Source organism: Heptranchias perlo, chromosome 2 (assembly GCF_035084215.1).
Source record: "Heptranchias perlo isolate sHepPer1 chromosome 2, sHepPer1.hap1, whole genome shotgun sequence".
Lineage (NCBI taxonomy): Eukaryota > Metazoa > Chordata > Chondrichthyes > Hexanchiformes > Hexanchidae > Heptranchias > Heptranchias perlo.
Window position 1 is genome coordinate 100,784,253 of NC_090326.1, and position 16,901 is coordinate 100,801,153.

Genomic DNA, 16,901 nt, shown 5'->3' on the forward strand with positions numbered 1-16,901 from the left:
AATCTTATATGTTTCATTGAGATCACCTCTCATTCTTCCAAACTCCAGAGAGTATCGGCCCATTCTACTCAATCTCTTCTCACAATACAACCCTCTCATCCCAGGATCCCCCTAACTCCTGTTTATTATTTATGTATATCAGGTTTTGATTTAGTGCATTTTGGAGGCCTTTAATGTTGGTATCCCTTACTTAGTTCATTTTAATTTTATCTCCTTAGATCCAACAAATTACTGATTATATATTTATATATTTAACGTTGCCCCTTGGTTTAAATTAATTAGCACCCCTACACCTATTCTTTTAAAAAATTCATTCATGGGATGTAGGCATTGCTGGCAAGGCCAGCATTTATTGCCCATCCCCAATTGCCCTTGAGACGGTGGTAGCGAGCCGCCTTCTTGAACCGTTGCAGACCGTGTGGTGAAGGTTCTCCCACAGTGCTGTTAGGAAGGGAGTTCCAGGATTTTGACCTCGCGACGATGAAGGAACGGCGATATATTTCCAAGTCAGGATGGTGTGTGACTTGGAGGGGAACGTGCAGGTGGTGGTGTTCCCATGTGCCTGCTGCCTTGTCCTTCTGGGCGGTAGAGGTCGCAGGTTTGGGAGGTGCTGTCGAAGAAGCCTTGGTGATTTGCTGCAGTGCATCTTGTAGATGGTACACACTGCAGCCATGGTGCGCCGGTGGTGAAGGAAGTGAATGTTTAGGGTAGTGGATGGGGTGCCAATCAAGCGGGTTGCTTTGTTCTGGATGGTGTCAAGCTTCTTGAGTGTTGTTGGAGCTGCACTCATCCAGGCAAGTGGAGTGTATTCCATCACACACCTGACTTGTGCCTTGTAGATGGTGGAAAGGCTTTGGGGAGTCAGGAGGTGAGTCACTCGCCACTGAATACCCAGCCGCTGACCTGCTTTTGTAGACACAGTATTTATGTGGCTGGTCCAGTTACGTTTCTGGTCAATGGCGATCCCCAGGATGTTGATGGTGGGGGATTCGGCGATGGTAATGCCGTTGAATGTCAAGACGAGGTGGTTAGACTGTCTCTTGTTGGAGATGGTCATTGCCTGGCACTTGTCTAACGCGAATGTTCCTTGCCACTTATCAGCCCAAGCCTGGATGTTGTCCAGGTCTTGCTGCATGCGTGCATGGACTGCTTCATTATCTGAGGGGTTGCGAATGGAACTGAACACTGTGCAATCATCAGTGAACATCCCCACTCTGACCTTATGATGGAGGCAAGGTCATTGATGAAGCAGCTGAAGATGGTTGGGCCAAGGACACTGCCCTGAGGAACTCCTGCAGCAATGCCCTGGGGCTGAGATGATTGGCCTCCAACAACCACTACCATCTTCCTTTATGCTACGTATGACTTCAGCCACTGGAGAGTTTTCCCCGATTCCCATTGACTTCAATTTTACTAGGGCTTCTTGATGTCACACTCAGTCAAATCCTGCCTTGATGTCAAGGGCAGTCTCTTCGCATCGCACCTCTGGAATTCAGCTCTTTTGTCCATGTTTGGATCAAGGCTGTAATAAGGTCTGGAGCCGAATGGTCCTGGCAGAACCCAAACTGAGCATCGGTGAGCAGGCTATTGGTGAGTAAGTGCCGCTCGATAGCACGGTCAATGACACCTTCCATCATTTTGCTGATGATTGAGTGTAGACTGATCGGGCGGTAATTGGCCAGATTGGATTTGTCCTGCTATTTGTGGACAGGACATACCTGGGCAATTTTTCACTTTGTTGGGTAGATGCCAGTGTTGTAGCTGTACCGGAACAGTTTGGCTATAGGCGGGGCTAGTTCTGGTGCACAAGCCTTCAGCACTACAGCCGGGATGTTGTCGGGGCCCATAGCCTTTGCCGTATCCAGTGCACTCAGCCATTTCTTGATATCAGGTGGAGTGAATCGAATTGGCTGAAGAGTGCTGTCTATGATGGTGGGGATATTGGGAGGAGGCCGAGATGGATCATCCACTTGGCACTTCTGGCTGAAGATGGTTGCAAACGCTTCAGCCTCATCTTTTGCACTCACGCGTTGGGTCCTGCTATCTTTGAGGATGGGGATGTTCACGGAGCCTCGTTCTCCCATTAGTTGTATTTCCCATTCTGACCAAATTCTGTTTAGCAAGTCATTCCGTTTAGTAGATTCACCCAAATCTCACCAAGCTCCGTGCTTAAAGCTCTGTGCTTTTGCAGATATCCCTCCAATATATACCTTCAGAAACACACTAGTTAAAACTGGTGAGTCAACTCCCAACCACAATAATTAACACCTTGTCAGGGACCCACTCACAGCTGATTGACTGATGTTGCATAGATCCATTATGACTTCTTTGCTTTTGTATTTAATCTCTCTTGATATAAACTCCCAAGTCCATTGTTCTTGTTCCCACACTGTATTATCTCACAGTTAATGTACTAAAATGCATCTGCCATGTATCAGCCCATTCTCCTTGGAACCCCTTACCCTGCTGACTAATAGTCACGCTCTCCCATCACCACCAGGTAGCAATAACAAAAGCTTAAAGATAGAAGCAGAAGATGAGTTGTAAAGGTCAGACCAGGGTAAGGAATAAAGATAACCAACAGTCAAGGAACGAATACAGTTACAAAACAGAAGTATAAAAGGACAAGAGTAAGGAGGTCTTGCTGCAATTGCACAGAGCTTTGGGGAGACCATACCTGGAATACTGTGTACAGTTTTGGTCTCCTTACCTAAGGGAGGATTTACGTGCCTTAGCGGCGGTACAACGAAGGTTCACTAGATTGATTCCAAGGATGAGAAGGTTGTCCTGTGAGGAGAGATTGAGTAGAATGGGCCTATACACTCTGGTGTTTAGAAGAATCTCTTTGAAAGATATAAGATTCTGAGAGGGCTTGACAGGGTAGATGTTGTGAGGCTGTTTCCCCTGGCTGGACAGTCTAGAACTAGGGGGCATAGTCTCAGGATAAGGGGTCGGCCATTCGGAACTGAGATGAAGAGAAATTTCTTCACTCAGAGGGTTGTGAATCTTTGGAATTCTCTACCCCAGAGGGCTGTGGAGGCTCAAGGCTGTTGAGTATATTCAAGGCTGAGAACGATAGATTTTTGGACTCTAAGAGAATCAAGGGATATGGGGATCGGGTGGGAAAGTGGAGTTGAGACCTAAGATCAGCCATGATCTTATTGAATGGTGGAGCAGGCTCAGGGGGCCATATGGCCTACTCCTGCTCCTACTCCTATTTCTTATGTTCTTAAAAATAAAGTAAAAGGAACTATTAAAGATGAATTAAACTGCCTGTACAGCAATGCACACAACGTCCAGCGGGGTATCTGGAGGCAATAATCCGTAGCGAGGAACCAGATGTATAAGAATAACAAACATAGCTACATAAAGAACAGGACTGGCAACTAAATATTGCAGGGTATAACATAATGAGAAAGTATAGGGAAGTAAGAAGGAGCACGGTGGAGTAGCTGTACTAATCAGAGATAACATCATGGCAGTAGAAAAAAAGAGAAATAACTAACAGAAGGATAGAAACAGAATCCATATGTACTGAAATAATAGATAAGAAGGGATCAATAACGCTAATAGGGGTATACTACAGACCACCTAATAGCGGAAAGGAGGTGGAGGAAGAAATATGTAAGCAAATATGTGAAATGAATAAAGGACATAGAATAATAATCGTGGGAGATTTTAACCAACCCCAAATAAACTGGCAAGAAGAGGTAGGTAAAGGGGTACAGGGAATGGAGCTTTTACAATACGTGCAAGACTCCTTTCTTACCCAGTATGTAAAAAGCCCAAGAGAGGAAGCACTGCTGGATCTAGTAATGGGAAATGAACCAGAACAGATAAGAGAAGTAAGTGTAGGGGAACATTTAGGCAATAGCAATCACAACATAATAAAGTTTAAGATAAAGATTGAGAAGGATATAAGTAAGGCAAAGACCATAGTAATAAATTGGAAAAAAGCTGATTTTCAGGTGATGAGAATGGAACTAGGGAAAATAAACTCGAAAAATTTACTGATAAACAAAGAAATAGAACAGCAGTGGGAAACATTTAAAATGGTGATCAAGAGAGTCCAGGAGAAATATATCCCACTAAAAAGCAAGAACGAAGTAGCTAGTAATGACACACCATGGAGGAATAAAGATATAAGGGCAAAATTGAAACTAAAGAAAAAGGCATAGACTAAGTATATAGACAACAAAGGAGAGGATGACAATAGGGAATACATAAAGGTTAGGAAAGAAATTTAAAAAAAATTAGGAAAGCAAAGAGGAACTACAAAATTAAATTATCAAGGAATATAAAAATAGTAAAGTATTCTAAGGACACATAAATAAGAAAAGAAAAATCAGGATAGGGATACTAAGGGATGCAGAAGGTAAACTCACAGGTAATGGCAGCGAAATGGCAGAAATATTAAATAATTACTTTGCCTCAATATTTACCAGGGAAACTAACATGGTAGGCATGGCATTAGAAGAGGAGATCAAAAAAGACAGACATTTAAGATAGAAAGGGGGAGATAATTGATAAACTAATCAAAGTTAGAGAGAATAAAACCCCTGGTCTGGATGGATTGCATCCACGCATATTAAAAGAAGTTAGGGAAGAGACAGCAGAGGCACAATTACATATATATAAAAATTCATTAGAAAAGAAAATAGAGCCAGAGGACTGGTGGACGGGTAATGTTATTCCTATATTTAAAAAGGGAGAGAGAACAAATCCAGGGAACAATAGACCAATTAGTTTAACATCGGTGTGTAGGAAAGATAATGGAATCCTTACTCGAAGATGTAATAGAAAAACATCTAGAAGCCAAAAATAGTCAGCACAGATTTCAGTAAAGAGTGGTAAGAATCTGGAATGCGTTACCACAAAGAGTAGTTGAGGCAAATAGCATAGATGAATTTAATGAGAAGCTAGATAAGCACGAGGGAGTAAGGAATAGAATGATATGCTGATACGGTTAGATGAAGAGGGGTGGGAGGAGGCTCATGTGGAGCATAAATGCCAGCTTGGACCAGTTGGGCTGAATGGCCTATTTCTGTGCTGTAGGCTCGATGCAACTGCTAGCCTGGTTATATCCTCTCATAGTCCTGAATTCTTCCTCATTGTGCCAAACCGGGGTAAATAGCAAACAATCAACCAACTTTGATATCCACCCCTCTATGTGCAGATCATTTTTAAAATATATTATATATGCAGATATCAGAACATTATTAACTACTGCCTGCCAGTCTTGAAAACGTCCATTTACCACAACTCTTTGCTGTCTGCCTTTCAGCTACCTCTGTATTATACCACAATTTTTCCTTTTATGCCATGGGCCCTAACTTTATTATGCAGCATTTTATCAAATGCTAAGTCCATATGAACAACATCTATTGAATCCCCACCCTCTTGCCTTATCTAATATTTCAGTTATTCTCTCAAAAAATTATATTAGGTTAGTGAAACATGACATGCCCATCACAATTCACAGTGACTTATCCTGCTCAGTACATGACTTATTAAGTAAAATTTATTTTATTTTCTATAATTATGGTCTCTTGTAAGTTTCCCATTCCTGGCTAATCAATCAATAGTAGCCTGGCTTATCCCTTTCCTCTTTTTTGAACAGACCTGTAACATTTCCCACCCTCCAGTCCTATTCACAGCTCCCTTCTCTAATGAATTCTGAAAATGATGTGGAGATGCCGGTGATGGACTGGGGTTGACAATTGTAAACAATTTTACAACACCAAGTTATAGTCCAGCAATTTTATTTTAAATTCACAAGCTTTCGGAGATTTTCTCCTTCCTCAGGCAAATGTTTCAAGTCACAGTTAGCAGTTCTAACTTACATATTCACAACAGATCAGCAATGTCACCTCACCAACAGGACTGCTCATATTTCAAGTACCTTAAGGGTGGAATGTTGTCTGACAAGTTGTGTATGAAGCAGCATTTCTGCCAGATCCTGTGGTATCAAATTATCTACATGCATATGATACTAAAACAAAGCTAGCCTATACCAGCACACCCTCCAACACACTCTAGTAATTATAAAATTGTAAACTGCTTTTTCACCAGTGAAAAGCAGATCGTGTGAGTTTTCAATACGACCAGTTTGCAGTAAGCTTGTACTTGGCAATATCACTTTGTGGGAATTTATTGATTTTCAAAGATTATTAAAATTAATTTTAAGAAATGCTGAAAATGTAAGTATGGCAGATAAGACTGTGCCACAAAAGAAGCACCTCTACATTTTGTGCAACTTAAAAGGAGCATTCCAGGATAAGCTTATCCACATAAGATTTCCAATAATAATTTAAATACACAATTTGCTTCCAGCACCTCCTTCTGTTACCCTGGGGTGGAAGAAAGGAGGAGGCGGAGTGAAGGAACTTTTATTTCAGCATTTCAGTATCAGAAATACCATGAAAGATGGCTGTCCTGATCAAGAGGCCAACCACCTCGAAAAATGAGGTGCAGGATCTATATTTGGTACAGATTTTCATCAACAGAGGTCACTACAGGCTTGATTCTTGAGAATTCTTTTGAACTGACGCAATTTAGCGGATACCTGGGAGGATCACGGAACTAAATTCTGAACCCAAGTGACCTACAGAATGTCCTTCTCTGCATAGCACCACTTTTGTAACATTCTGTAGATTACAAATTACAAAATTTCAACCTAGTCATGTCTGATTTGTTGTGATACTGCACCAATTTTTTTAAAACTTAAAAAGGAATGTATCTTTTATAGAACAAGAGAAAGGGGATTACATGCCCATGTGGTATACATCCATATGGTCCCTGGTAGTCAAATTGGTAGCAAGGGATATGATCATCCATTCCTTGTAATCTACTAAGGAGAAAGGTTAGAAGTTTAATTAGGGATGGGGTGAAATAGAGTTATCTGATCTCATGGTTGCTGTCTGCTCCCTCCCTTTTTTGAACCATTTTTGACGTTCTTTCTCTGTTCTACTTCTTCTGTTTCATGCACAATCTTCTACTTCACTTCTTACTCTCCCCTCAATTCTTCTTTCACTTTAATCTCTCATTCTTTACTCTTCTCACTCTCCTTCATTTCTTGTTCCCCTTCCATCAGCTTTCAATCTCTCATTCTCAGCCAGTCAAGTAGCACTTAGCGCAAACAGCCAAGTAGGCCAGTTGGAAAGCACTGGGGCTAGTGGGTGAGCAACAGTTGGGGCCAGGAAACAATTGGGACAGGTAAGCAGGCAGAATGCAAAGTACTCAGGATGGGTTGGGAAACACTTGGGATGAGAAGGCTTCAGGCTGGTTGGTCATGAAGAACTTGGAATAGGTGGACAAGCAGTTGGGCTGGGAAGCACTCAAAGTAGGTAAGCTAGCAGGCAAACTGGGGGTAAAAGGGGACAGGCCGGCCAGAGAATGACTTTTAAAGCTTGTCCCAACCTGACCTGACCAGACATGATTCCATTGCTCCAATCCAGCCCAAGTTGTTCCCTCAGAGGCCTTCCCCATGCATCTCAGGTGTAACTGGATTCTGTGGCTGCGTAGTTCTTTTGGCTAGTAGTGTATGAAATGGAGACAAAGGGGTAAATTTTAACCCCCAAGAACGTGCGGGGAGTAAAAATCCTCCGTTTTCAGAGCAGGGCCGCATCCCGGCTCCAACACGCCTACTTCTGGGTTTAACCCGGGCAGGTTTGTGAACATGTGGAGAGCAGACACTTGGAAGTCCCGCCCCCACTTAAAGCCAGCGGGCCGATATTTAAAAGGGCAATGTGCCTCATTGAGATACTTGTGGTACTTAATATTTTGTGTATTGAAATAATAAAACAAATTTAACCTTACCTGTTCGGGTTTCTCATCACTTCCCATTCACTTCAGGTGAAAGCAGGTGGGAAGGACCAGATCCATGAGCTGAGTGCCTTTATCACACTGCTCGTGGGCCCGAGAGGAGCAGGAATGCTTCATCCCGGTCCAACAAGCTCACCTGGCCGACTTGACCCCCACGAATGGCGTTCTTTCACCCCCCCATCCCCCGGCAATTGGGGACCCCTTCCCTCCAATGGTGAACCACCACTTACCTCCAACTCTTCACCCGACCTCCAATCTTCTTTCCGGCCCCCAATCTTCTTCCCGGCCCCATCCATCGATCTCTTCCTCGGCCCCCTGAACTCCTCCCCGGCTCCCTCGATCTTCTCCCCAGCCATGATCCCTCCCTCCCTCCATCCGATCCCCGGCTGCGGCCTGCTACAGCAGGCCTTCCTGCAGGGCACGAAACCCGGAAGTGCAAATGATTGGCCTCATTAAGGTTGTGATCGTGCCCACTTACCTTCCGGGTTTCGCACCGGGAAATCTCCCCACCCCCCCCACCCCGCCCCCTTCTCGGCTCGCAGTTAAAATTTACCCCAAAGTGTCAGTGTATTCAACAAAATTGAGCTATTTTGGTCTTTGTTCAGTTTGATGTTTATTTGTTTTTTTTTCGTTCATGGGATGTGGGCATCGCTGGCAAGGCCAGCATTTTTTTCCCATCCCTAATTGCCCTTGAGAAGGTGGTGGTGAGCCGCCTTCTTGAACCGCTGCAGTCCGTGTAGTGGAGGTTCTCCCACAGTGCTGTTCAGAAGGGAGTTCCAGGATTTTGACCCAGCGACGATGAAGGAACAGTGATATATTTCCAAGTCGGGATGGTGTGTGACTTATAGGGGAACGTGCAAGTGGTGTTGTTCCCATGTGCCTGCTGCCCTTGCCCTTCTAGGTGGTAGAGGGCATGGGTTTGGGAGGTGTTGTCGAAGAAGCCTTGCAGAGTTGCTGCAGTGCATCCTGTGAATGGTATGGCCACGGTGCACCGGTGGTGAAGGGAGTGAATGTTTAGGGTGGTGAAGGGAGTGAATGTTTAGGGTGGTGGATGGGGTGCCAATCAAGCGGGCTGCTTTGTCCTGGATGGTTCCTCATTGGTAGCTACTGACTGTCGAGCTGCTTTTGATTTTTTCACAATTAATGTATCGGATATTTTGTTTGGTAATTTAGAACATAAATCTTCATTTCATTTTACATTCCGCATGTATGATGCCCTCAAGCATGCTGCTTTCAGGTGTGATGCCTTTGAAAGGATGTGCACTACATGCAAGATTTTTAATTTTTTGTTGTGTGGAAATCAGTGGTAAATACCCCAAAGCCTTGATAGTAACTGGCAGTAAAAAAGCCTGACATTGTCAAGCTATTGTAGTTGCACCATACGCAATTACATAAAATCAATAATAGGAGCATATATTTCCCATGAAATGTAATACATCACCTGGGTTCCCACCTTCAGTGCAGCATCCATCTGAGCTTTAATGATGTTGCTCTTCATCTGATCAGGGAGAGAAGAGGGCGATGCAGGAGAATGTAAGCCCTTTTCTAACAGCTTTTTTTCGTCACCCTGGTGGTTACAAAAAGGCCCCATTAATTTGTAAATTGGCATTTGAATATTATGGTATGTGCATTCTCACTATGAACAGAACAATCTTTTTCACTTTTTTCCATAGATGTTTACAAATCAAATAAATATAAAGTTTCAAACAGTAATTTTTTTTGGTGCTCCTTGTCATTTTCAAATCTGATCATAAGATTGAGGGGAATTCTTCAGATGTTGTACAAATGTTCTGACTATGGTCTGACACTGTTCTGCCATTTATAATTATGAAAAATAAATCCTGTGTTAACAATATTCTGCATCTGCATTATGCAGTGCTTGCTGTCCTTCGACTCAGTCCCCTCTGAAGAGGCAGATATTTCATTTTTAAGTGAATGCACTTAAAAATCTCAACCAAATTCCCAGAAGAAAGTCTGAATATGGAATAAAATAACTGACATTAGTAATGTACAAGCCAGCTGAACTAATATTATCTCCCACTGTCTAATGTCTCCACTCAACTACATCTTTTGAGTTTCATTATCCATTCCAGTCAAATGATACTTCTTCCAGACTGACATTATTATTCTTTTTTCCTGGCTCTTCTTTCTCTGAATTCAATGAGAATTTTTAATCACTAGTCAATCTCCCATGGCTTTGCACATGGATAGCCAAGACCAAGTGCTATCTTCAGATTCAAGCAGGGTTAGAGGGTGAGGAGATAATTGGATCAAGGTGAAAGGAAGGGAAAGGAGAGGGTAGAAGGAAAGGAGGCTAGGTAGGAGGGGGAGATGGAGGATGAAGGTAAGGGTTGGGGTGGAGATGAAAGGAAAGATGCAGGAAGAGAGGAGGGCAGGGTAGAGGCAGGGTGGAAAAAACCTCAGTGGGAAACATACCTCAGCCAGGTGTTGGAGAATTATCTAAACAGGGTATGGGGAGTGGGGTAGGAGAAGTACCTCAGTGGTGGGGGAAGGAAACTACAGGGTACAGTGGAAAAGTCTCTCAGCAGGGGGATTGGAGGAAGACAATTTTTCTAATATTGAACCTAACTGGACCAGCCACATAAATACTGTGGCTACAAAAGCAGATCAGAGGCCGGGTATTTTGCGGCGAGTGACTCACCTCCTGACTCCCCAAGGCCTTTCCACCATCTACAAGGCACAAGTCAGGAGTGTGATGGAATATTCTCCACTTGCTTGGAAGAGTGCAGCTCCAACAACACTCAAGAAGCTCGACACCATCCAGGACAAAGCAGCCCGCTTGATTGCCACCCCATCCACCACCCTAAACATTCACTCCCTTCACCACCGGCGCACTGTGGCTGCAATGTGTACCATCCACAGGATGCACTGCAGCAACTCGCCAAGGCTTCTTCGACAGCATCTCCCAAACCCGCGACCTCTACCACCTAGAAGGACAAGGGCAGCAGGCACATGGGAACAACACACTTGCATGTTCGCCTCCAAGTCACAAACCATATTCAATATTAGAAAAATTGTCTTCCTCCAATCCCCCTGCTGAGAGACTTTTCCACTGTACCCTGTAGTTTCCTTCCCCCACCACTGAGGTACTTCTCCTACCCCACTCCCCATACCCTGTTTAGATAATTCTCCAAACCATCCCGACTTGGAAATATATTGCCGTTCCTTCATCGTTGCTGGGTCAAAATCCTGGAACTCCCTTCCTAACAGCACTGTGGGAGAACCTTCACCTCAAGGACTGCAGTGGTTTAAGAAGGCGGCTCACCACCACCTTCTCAAGGGCAATTAGGGATGGGCAATAAATGCTGGCCTTGCCAGTGACGCCCACATCCCAAGAACGAATAAAAATGTTACTGTGATTGAGATATTGTAACAGCTGATCAAAAACTCATGCAAGCCATAGTGCATGACATTATTGGCAGTAGGGACACTGCTCTATATTACTTAGGTCTGATTTTCACCCAGTCCACAAGAACGGAAAAACATTTGCTGCTTTCCACTTTGGTAAGTTTTGAAATCTAGAATAATTCTTGGCAACATCATCCACAATTAGCTCCCATACGTACACTATTGAAACGGATAAAACAAAACAGATTAAATCATTTAGGGAATTTGACAGAAGCATTCCAAAACACACTACAATGCATCAGAGGGGTAGCTAAAGCAGCTTGCATATTCTGGCAACATTGCAGTTTGTTTGTGCCTCAGATGCTGATGCCATCTTGCTCTGTGGTTGCTGGCTCAGACTGAACCTGCAGGTGCACAACTTTGGTACCCTGTTTAACCCTGTTTTGCTGAGCTTAAACCGACATCCAGTCCATCATCAAGACCACTTACTTTCACCTCCAGAAACTCAACCTTTTAAGCCCTATCCTTTCCCCACCGCTACTCAAACTCACAAATTCATCACCTCAAGGCTCGATTTCTCCAACACAGTCCTTATTTTCCTCCACAACTCCACCTTACACAAACTTAAACTTATTCAGAACTCTGCAACCCGTAGCCTATGCTGCACAAAGTCTTTGTCAACCTCCACTGGCTCTCTGTGTCCCAGTGCATCAATTTTAAAATGCTCATCGTCACCTTTAAGGCTCGTTATAGCATCATTCCGCTCTAATTTCACGACCTTTCCACTTCCAGCTGGAATCCTCCATTAATTCAACTCTGGCTTGCAGCATGTTTCCCACCACCTCTGCTCCATCCTCAGTATCTTTTTGAAGGCTTGAAAACTGCACGGAATTGCACACAATATTCCAAATATGGCCATACTAATGCTTTGTACAAGGTTAAAATAATCTATCACCCTCCAGATGCATCCTAGTATTTAATTATCCATAACAACAACCACCTCACATTGACTGAATACCTTCAGTGAATGATCGATAATTATACCTAAATTCTTTTCCATCTTTGTTCAAGGGCATTCTGTGTATATGTCATGAGCTTACATTTACCTACATTAATATCCATTTGTTATTTCTCAGACCATCAACTTAATTTGTTGAGGTTGCTTTAAATGTTATTAATTTCTATTACACTATGTGGTTTTCACCTCAAACCCACAACAGGAGCAATATTTGTTGGGGAAATGTAATCAGTCTTCTGGAAGTTTAGACTTAGGAAGTGAAATTTCTGTCACGTACAGTAATACTACTCGAATCATGACTAATGACACTATAAAGACCAAATCAATCACTGTATATCCCCTATTCCCAGGTGGGTGTAGGAAGTTAATGAATAAATTGTTCAGTTGATCAACTGAAATATGGCAATACTATACTACCTGTAGGGAAGCAAATGATATATACTGTGAACAAGAAATCAATAAAAGCAGCTGAAGTTACAGTATAATGAATTACCTTGTTATTCATGTTGATATGTAATGATGGCCACTGCCCAGCCACCTTGCTGGATTCAACTTCCAACTGCTTAAAACACACTCCAACCTCCTTATAGTGTGGAAGAATAGCTGAGGTCAACTCTAAAAAAAAATAAAAATAAATAATCCAAACACAAAATGACAACATACTATATTGTGCAAGCTTTGTAAATACCATGGGAATAATAAAAAAATATTCTGACATCAGTTAATAATGTCAGCTCTAAAGAAAACCTGAGTCAGGGAAAAGAAGTTTAAAAACAGTGACCACTTTTCTAAAAAGATATCTGGAGAGTAATTTTGATGGAACTCTAGGGAAATTAAAATTCAGTTTGAAAACAGCAAAGACATTTTACTGCTTAAAAAAAGGCAACTATATTTGATAATCATATACTTTCCTTAAATACTATTCATTTTGTTTGTCTCATCAAAACAGAGCATGAGAAAGAAATCTAAGATAATGGAATGTGATGAGCATCATGAATAATGTCAGATGTCTCATTTTATTTGTGACTTATTTAATATTTTGCTACCTGAGACATTCAGGTCTTTGTGATTTTAAACTTGCCGATAATGCAAATCTTGGTGGGCAAGAGAGGAGAAAGGAGATTGACTATCTTTAGAAAAATTTGGACCAATTATGCAGATGGGTTGAGATATGGCAGTTGCATTTTAAAGTGGATAAAAGTAAGGTAAGGCATATACGAACCAGTAACAGTAAAGATGTGTATAACATGGAAGGCCCCATTTGAAGTAGGTCCATGGCAATTGTGGGACTGAGCTGAACCCAATACTACCAGTATTCAACAATAGCCTCCAATAAATTGCATGCAATCCCCAGTGACCAGGTAGGAAGGCATGAAAATAGGACTTTCCACTGGGGATGCTCCCATAGGAACTTGGTACAGGAGTAGGCGTCCAGCCCCTCGAGCCTGTTCCGCCATTCAGTGAGATTTTAATGGAGAGGATATGGGGTCGGAAGCTTAGCAGGCTCGAAGAGGATGCCAAGGACATGTACAGTCTGCTTCAGCCCGAGATAATGACTGGGGAAGAGGACAGAATTGGTGGCAAGGGTGCGGAGGATAAAGACAATGGCTTTGATCTTCCCAATGTTTAACTGGAAGAAAATGTGGCTCATCCAAGAATGGATGTTGGACAAACAGTCTGACAACACAGAGGCAGAGGAAGGGTCAAGAGAGATGATGGAGAGGTAAAGTTGGGTGTCTTCAGCATACTTGTGGAAGCTGACTTCTCTGTCTATGAATTATGTTGCCAAGGGGCAGAATGTAGATGAGGAAGAGGAGAGGACCAAGGATAGCTTATGGGATAGATCCAGAGGTAACAGTGCAGAGTAGGGAGGGAATCGATTGCTGGAGATGCTCTGGCTATGTTTGGAAAGGTAAGAGTAGAACCAAGGGTTGGAGGTGGAGGGCATGGTCCACTGTGTCTCAGGCTGCAGACAGGATGAGGTAGGACGATACACCATGGCCACAGTCACAGAGGATGTTATTTGTAACTTTGATTAGGGCCATTTCTGTGCTGTGACGGGGATGAACACCTGGTTTGAGTGATTCAAACATGGAATTGGAGGAAAGATGAGCACGGTTTTGGGAGGCGACTGTCCCGGCTCCGATTTATTCCACGTGGTTTCCAACTTAAATTCCACCCTTCATGTTTCAGATCCACCCACGATTACAGATATCTCCATGATATTCACCGTTCCTCGAATCACTGCTCTCGCCGTTTCCTGAGATCCACACTCAACGCCGTGCGCTGCCACATGCATCTCTCCAGCAGCACCGACTCTCTCTACTTCACAGCTGTCCTGGTCCGCAGTTCCATTTCATCCTTCGCCTCATCCAGCGCTTTAACAAAAAACTGTTTTCTTCCTTTCAGGTGTCAAGGACCACAAGCTTCAACAACTCTTCAATACCACCACCCCTCCTGATCGTGCTTCCCCTTCACTTTCCTCTGACCCCATCCCTCCCTCCAATGTTTGTCGTGTTTTCACCATTCCCTCTGACCCCGAACAATCAGGCCTTAGCTGCATCCACTTACGCCCCCAGCTCAATGAATTTCGAGCTCAACGCGATGCTGAGCTCTTCGTCCGTCGTCTTCGCCTCCGCGCCCATTTCTTTGGCCAGGAGTCTTGCCCCTTTCTCCTGTCTTCAGAATTCTCGTTCCACCTGGATCCCTTCCTCTGGTCTCTTACCCTCTCTTGATTTTTTCATTGTGAACTGCTGGCGTGACACGGACGTCTCAATTCCTCTACTCCCCTCACTTACTCTGAACTTGCAGCACTCTGTTCTCTCAAGTCCAACCCTGACATTATTATTAAATCTGCTGACAAGGGCGGCGCTGTTGTTGTGTGGCAAACGGTCCTCTACCTTGCAAAGGCTGAACGCCAACTCTCCGACTTCCTCTTACCTTCCCCTAGACCACAACTCCACCGACGAACATCAAACTACAGTTTCCCAAACTGTCAGTGAACTCATCTCCTATGGAGATCTTCCCCCCACGGCCTGCAACCTCATCGTCCCCCAACCTGCACAGCCCGCTTCTACCTCCTTCCCAAGATCCACAAACAGCCTGTTCTTGCCCCACGGAACTTATTTCCTCCTACCTCAACTCTATTTTTTCTCTCCTCGTCCAGACTCTTCTGGCCTACATCTGCGACTTTTCTGATGCCCTCCGCCACTTTAACAGTTTCCAGTTCCTTGGCCCTAACCGTCTCCTTTTCACCATGGACGTCCAGTCTCTCTACACCTCCATCCCTTACTAGGACGGCCTGCAGGCCCTCCGCTTCTTCCTTGAATGGAGGCCCAAACAGTCCCCATCCACCACCACCCTCCTCCGCCTGGCTGAACTTGTTCTTACGTTGAACAACTTCTCCTTTGACTCCACTCACTTCCTCCAAATAAAGGGTGTTGCTTTAGGAACTCATATGGATCCCAGCTATGCCTGCCTTTTTGTGAGATAAGTGGTACATTCCTTGTTCTAGTCCTACTCAGGTCCGCCCCCTCACCTTGTTTTCCAGTACATTGATGATTATATCGGTGCTGCTTTCTGGTCTTGCTCCGAACTGGAAAATTTCATCAACTTTGCTTCCAATTTCCACCCTTCCCTCGCCTTCACATGGTCCATCTCCAACTTTTCCCTTCCATTCCTCGACTTCTCTATCTCCATCTCCATCTCTGGGGACAGGCTGTCCACCAATATCTATTATAAGCCCACCAAATACCACAGCTACCTTGATTACACCCCGCTTCCTGTAAGGACTCTATTCCCTTCTCCCAGTTTCTCCGTTTCCATCGCATCTGTTCCGACGATGCCACCCTCCACACCAGTGCTTCCAATATGTCTTCCTTTTTCCTCAACCAAGGATTCCCCTCCACTGTAATTGACAGGGCCCTTGACCGTGTCCGTCCTATTTCCCGCACTTCTGCCCTCACCCCTTCCCTCCAAGAACCATGATAGGGTTCCCCTTGTCCTCACCTTCCACCCCACCAGCCTCCACATTCAATGGATCATCCTCCGCCATTTCCTCCACCTCCAGCGCGATCCACCATCAAACACATCTTCCCCTCCCCTTCCAGCATTCCGAAGGGACCGTTCCCTCCGTGACACCCTGGTCCATTCTTGCATCACCCCCAACAACCGCTCTTCTCCCCACGACAGCTTCCCGTGTGACCGTAGGAGATGCAACACCTGCCCCTTCACCTCCTCCCTTCCCACCGTCCAGGGCCCCAAATACTCCTTACAGGTGAAACAGCAATTTACTTGTACTTCTTTCAATTTAGTATACTGTATTTGCTGTTCACAATGCGGTCTCCTCTACATTGGGGAGACCAAACGCAGATTGGGTGATCGCTTTGCTGAACACCTCCACTCTGTCCACAAGCGTGACCTTGACCTGCCGGTCGCTTGCCATTTTAATTCCCTGTCCCACTCCCACTCTGACCTCGGCCTCTTACACTGTTCCAGTGAAGCTCAACGTAAGCTCGAGGAACAGCATCACATCTTTCGTTTAGGCACCTTACAACTCTGAGGACTCAACAATGATTTCAATAACTTCAGACCACAACCACTGCTGCCATTTTTCATGATGTGGAGCCATTTTTCAGCAAGTGCTGGTAATGGTTCTGCTGTTGCCATTCACAGTGACTCCAGACCCATC

The 16,901-nt window shown here is 44.2% G+C and overlaps 1 protein-coding gene across 1 annotated transcript in view; it reads right to left on the minus strand.

The window, feature by feature from the left end:
• LOC137341713 (band 4.1-like protein 4B) overlaps nucleotides 1-16,901 on the minus strand; it is a 282,961-nt gene that overhangs the window by 74,028 nt on the left and 192,032 nt on the right. The window contains exons 17-18 of the mRNA XM_068005123.1: nucleotides 12,705-12,826; nucleotides 9,266-9,391 (exon numbers count right to left, since the gene is read on the minus strand). Of these exons, the coding sequence (XP_067861224.1) occupies nucleotides 9,266-9,391; nucleotides 12,705-12,826 (248 nt within the window). The remainder of the gene's footprint in view (nucleotides 1-9,265; nucleotides 9,392-12,704; nucleotides 12,827-16,901) is intronic.